The 3,521-nt window shown below is 39.5% G+C and overlaps 1 protein-coding gene across 2 annotated transcripts in view; it reads right to left on the bottom strand.

Annotated features, from left to right (window-relative positions):
- Positions 1-6: 6 nt before the first annotated feature.
- Positions 7-3,521, bottom strand: part of LOC107084402 (golgin subfamily A member 6-like protein 1) — a 5,010-nt gene continuing 1,495 nt past the window's right edge. For both annotated transcript variants that reach the window (XM_015374212.1, XM_015374213.1), the window contains 3 exons: positions 3,279-3,320; positions 2,510-2,557; positions 7-1,300 (listed from right to left, as the gene is read on the bottom strand). In XM_015374212.1, coding sequence (XP_015229698.1) covers positions 63-1,300; positions 2,510-2,557; positions 3,279-3,297 — 1,305 coding nt within the window. In that variant the 5' untranslated portion in view covers positions 3,298-3,320 and the 3' untranslated portion in view covers positions 7-62. The remainder of the gene's footprint in view (positions 1,301-2,509; positions 2,558-3,278; positions 3,321-3,521) is intronic.

The raw sequence follows: 3,521 nt of genomic DNA, 5'->3' as shown, positions 1-3,521 counted from the left end.
GAGGATGAGGAAACTATATTTGTAAAACGGAAAACTCGGAAAAAGTTTACAGGATCAATAACTTAACGGCTTTGATACAAATATAGTAGTACAAGAAAAAGTACCAGTGAAGCAAACCACACATAAGTCCATTTCCTTCTTTTCCGATAGTACTCTTCCAGAAGTTTTCGGTGACTCATCCTCTCCTCCTGCAGGTTCTGTTTCAGCTCCTCATGCATTCGCTCCCAGATTTTGTCCTTTTCTTTCTCAAAAGCTTCCCTCTCCCTGACCCTCTCTCGTCTGCACTGCTCCAGCCTCTTCTCAGCCGCCTCTTTTTGCTCTCGTTCAAAACTTACTTGTTTTTGTAAAGCACCAAATTTTTGCTGCCACTCTTTCCACTGTGATTCTTCCGTCCTTCTCCATTTTCTTTCTGCTTCCTCACGTTCTGTCTTTATCCTTTCAGACTCCATCAATTCTTCTTTTTCCTTCAGCAGTTGAATTTTCTGCTTTCTCTCCTGTTCAAGTTTAGCCTGAAGGGCTTTAACTTCATCTCTGTGTTTTTTCTTGTCTTCTTCGTCTTTTTCCTTTACATCCGTCTCTTTCCTCCGTGGTTCTATTGACTGTGGTTCATCTTCACCCTCCTCCTCACTCTTCGGTTCCACATCCTGCAGTTCAGCTTTCAGTTTTAAAGTTCTCTCAATCAAAATCCTGGTGAACACGTCTTTTGAGAAGGATCTTAACTGTTCATTAATCATCATTTCTACCGTCTCCATCAGTTCTGGGATCTGCTGACTGTCCTTGATGTTGAGAACAACATATCTTCCTCCACAGCCCTGAAGGAGCTCCTGGATGTTTCTATCAGTCTCTATGAAGTCAGGATCTGTAGGATCTGACTCCACAGTGAACAGGATGATAGTGAAGTCATTGACTCTAGAGCTGAATGTGTCCTGGATGGTCTGTAACTCTCCCTTGTCTTCATCAGTGAGGGGACCCACAGGTAGGACCAGGATGAAGGCGTGGACACCCTCAGGATCACAGAGGGAGATACACCTGAATGATTCCTCCATCACTTCCTGCTGAGCTTTTCCGTAAAAGGCAGGCAGCTCCACCACAGAAACCAAACGTCCATGAACTTCTCCCTGGTTTCTAACACACTCTGAGGAGTTGGAGGCTGAAGGTAGATCTATCTGACCTAGAATGGCCTTGGCTGCAGAGGTCTTCACTGGTCCTCTCCTTCCAAACAAAACCAGGTTTAGTGAAGCTTTAGGTTTTAAAGTCATTGTCAAACCTTCATCCTTTTCTCCATTCCCCTCCTCAGACACTGGAAGAAAAAGAGGAATTCAGTGTTTAAAGTCAGTGTGAAAACAGTCCATGAAGAACCAGAACAAATTATAGTTTGATTCTAGTTTTACTCAAAAGTTGGAAAAATAGAAACCTAAGAATTGTCACAGACTCAGACCTAGTATAAATACAAATACAGCTTAAATTTGCTTCAATGAAGAGGTGATAATAATAATGATAACCTGTTCCTATTTGCAATGGATCTCTGTCAGTTAAAGTGTTGCTGTTCTGTTAAGAAGCATTAAATACTCAAAAGACATCAGCATCAAGAACAAACAGAGCTCAGTGCCCAACTGTTAACAAATCCCACGAGATTCCACCGGTTTGCAACTGAAACACACTTTAGTTGAGTGTGTTACAGTTAGACTCTGTGTTTAATGATGTTTCTGTGACATCATTCCCAGATTTGTGCTCTGATAATAATTATAAAAATTGAACTTTATTGATCTCACATTGGAGATATTTCCCATGCTACCTTAAGCCATCCTCTTTTGGAGCAGTGGGCTGCCCTTGTGGGCCACCTGGGGAGCTTTGTAGGGTTAAGGTTCTTGCTCAGAGAGCCAGAGGGGAGGCTGTGGGGATCAAACCGAGTACTTGCAGCCCTCTCAGAACACAAGCGCGCTTCTCTAACCACTAGTCAGTTTATTAAATTCAAGTAACAATCAAGGCCGACCTGAAGAACCTTCCTACTGTTACCACTTGCATGCCCAGCATGAGGGATTGCTGCAAGCAATCTACTACGAATGTGTCAATTTAGTTGGCTGGGTTACCATAGGCAGAAAATACATGTATATTTATATATGTTTACAAACTGACCTAAATGCTGCAGTTAGAAGATTAAACCAACCTGGGATGTTACAGTCTATGAACATCCCTGAACCTCAAATAAAACCTAAATCTGAACCACGTGTTCTTTGGTCATGATTTTCTACAAAATATGATTGTGATACATAACATCAACTTTGATTTTTTAATTTCAGAAAAAAAGATCAACTGGTCACAGTTTTAATCATTGACCTAATATTAGCTGAATTGATTTAACTCTGTTCTTCCCTGAGTTTCTGCATCGATGCAGGTTGGATCAACAAACAACATTTAGACTAAAACTTCAAAATAAAACTTCAAACACATTATTTCCACAGACGGATCCAAAAAACAGGAATATTGGACTCAGTTAAGCCGTACTTACAGTTTGGACGAAAGATTTCACTGCTAGAACGGCGCTTCATTGGGGGATCTGTCAGCAAGGAGTAAAAATATTAGATATTATCCCTTATTTATATGAATCACACTGCTGATAAATTATTAATTAAAATACTTTTGATCAACAATAAATAGAAGTTATCCAAGGAAGAAAAACAGAAATCAAAAAGGTTGAAAAGTTAAAATATCTGCAGATGTTTTATGAGGATCTAAGAACAGAAATTAGACCCTCTGTCCAAATGTAGATAAACATCCTTTAAGAGGTCAGACCAGGATCGTCTGTTTGATTTATTTATAAATAAAAGGTTAAAATATGCTGTGAAGCTGCAGATGAACCCAGAGGAGAAGCACTGATTATCATTCTGTCTCTGTTAAAGCTGAGCAGGCCGTGGGCTGAAGTCTGTTGATTAAAGGTTTTTATCTTTGTTTTAATAAAAAACATAATCAATCAGGATTAACAATATCTACACTGATGCTGAGCTCAGCTGTGTGCATCCTTAGATTGATGAGGATAAAAACCATCAGGACAACTTTCCCAGAACCCAGAAGCAGCCAGTCATGGTGGAGAAACTCTGGGATGGATTTTAGTCCAAGGTTGAACCATGTTTCTGTTTATTATCATATTATTTTAGAACCATGATTCATCATTGTCATTATACATACTAAATACATTTTATGTTAATGTTTTCCATTTTGTTGTGCTTTCTTGATAACAACAGATAAAGTCATCTGTGTTGCTCAGAGGTGTAACTCACCAGGCTGTGCTGCTGCCATGCTGTCTGCTTCCTTTGGTTGATCTGAGTTAAAGAAGAAAAAGTTTAAATTCTTTATTTTACCAACAGTTTAACACACAGTGATCAAATGTTTCACTGCAGCTATTGGAGGAATTTTTTAGAACAAAAAGCAATAATCTAAAATTAAATCAAGTGTTATTTTGTGATTGGTTCTGGTTCTGTGAGGCGTCTCTCAGCACCAACCTGCACAGCGAGTCCTCAGGG

The sequence above is a fragment of the Cyprinodon variegatus genome, unplaced genomic scaffold, assembly GCF_000732505.1.
Source record: "Cyprinodon variegatus isolate N-32 unplaced genomic scaffold, C_variegatus-1.0 Scaffold99, whole genome shotgun sequence".
Classification (NCBI taxonomy): domain Eukaryota; kingdom Metazoa; phylum Chordata; class Actinopteri; order Cyprinodontiformes; family Cyprinodontidae; genus Cyprinodon; species Cyprinodon variegatus.
The sequence above is the reverse complement of the archived record's forward strand: the minus strand, read 5'-3'. Positions and strand labels throughout refer to the sequence as shown.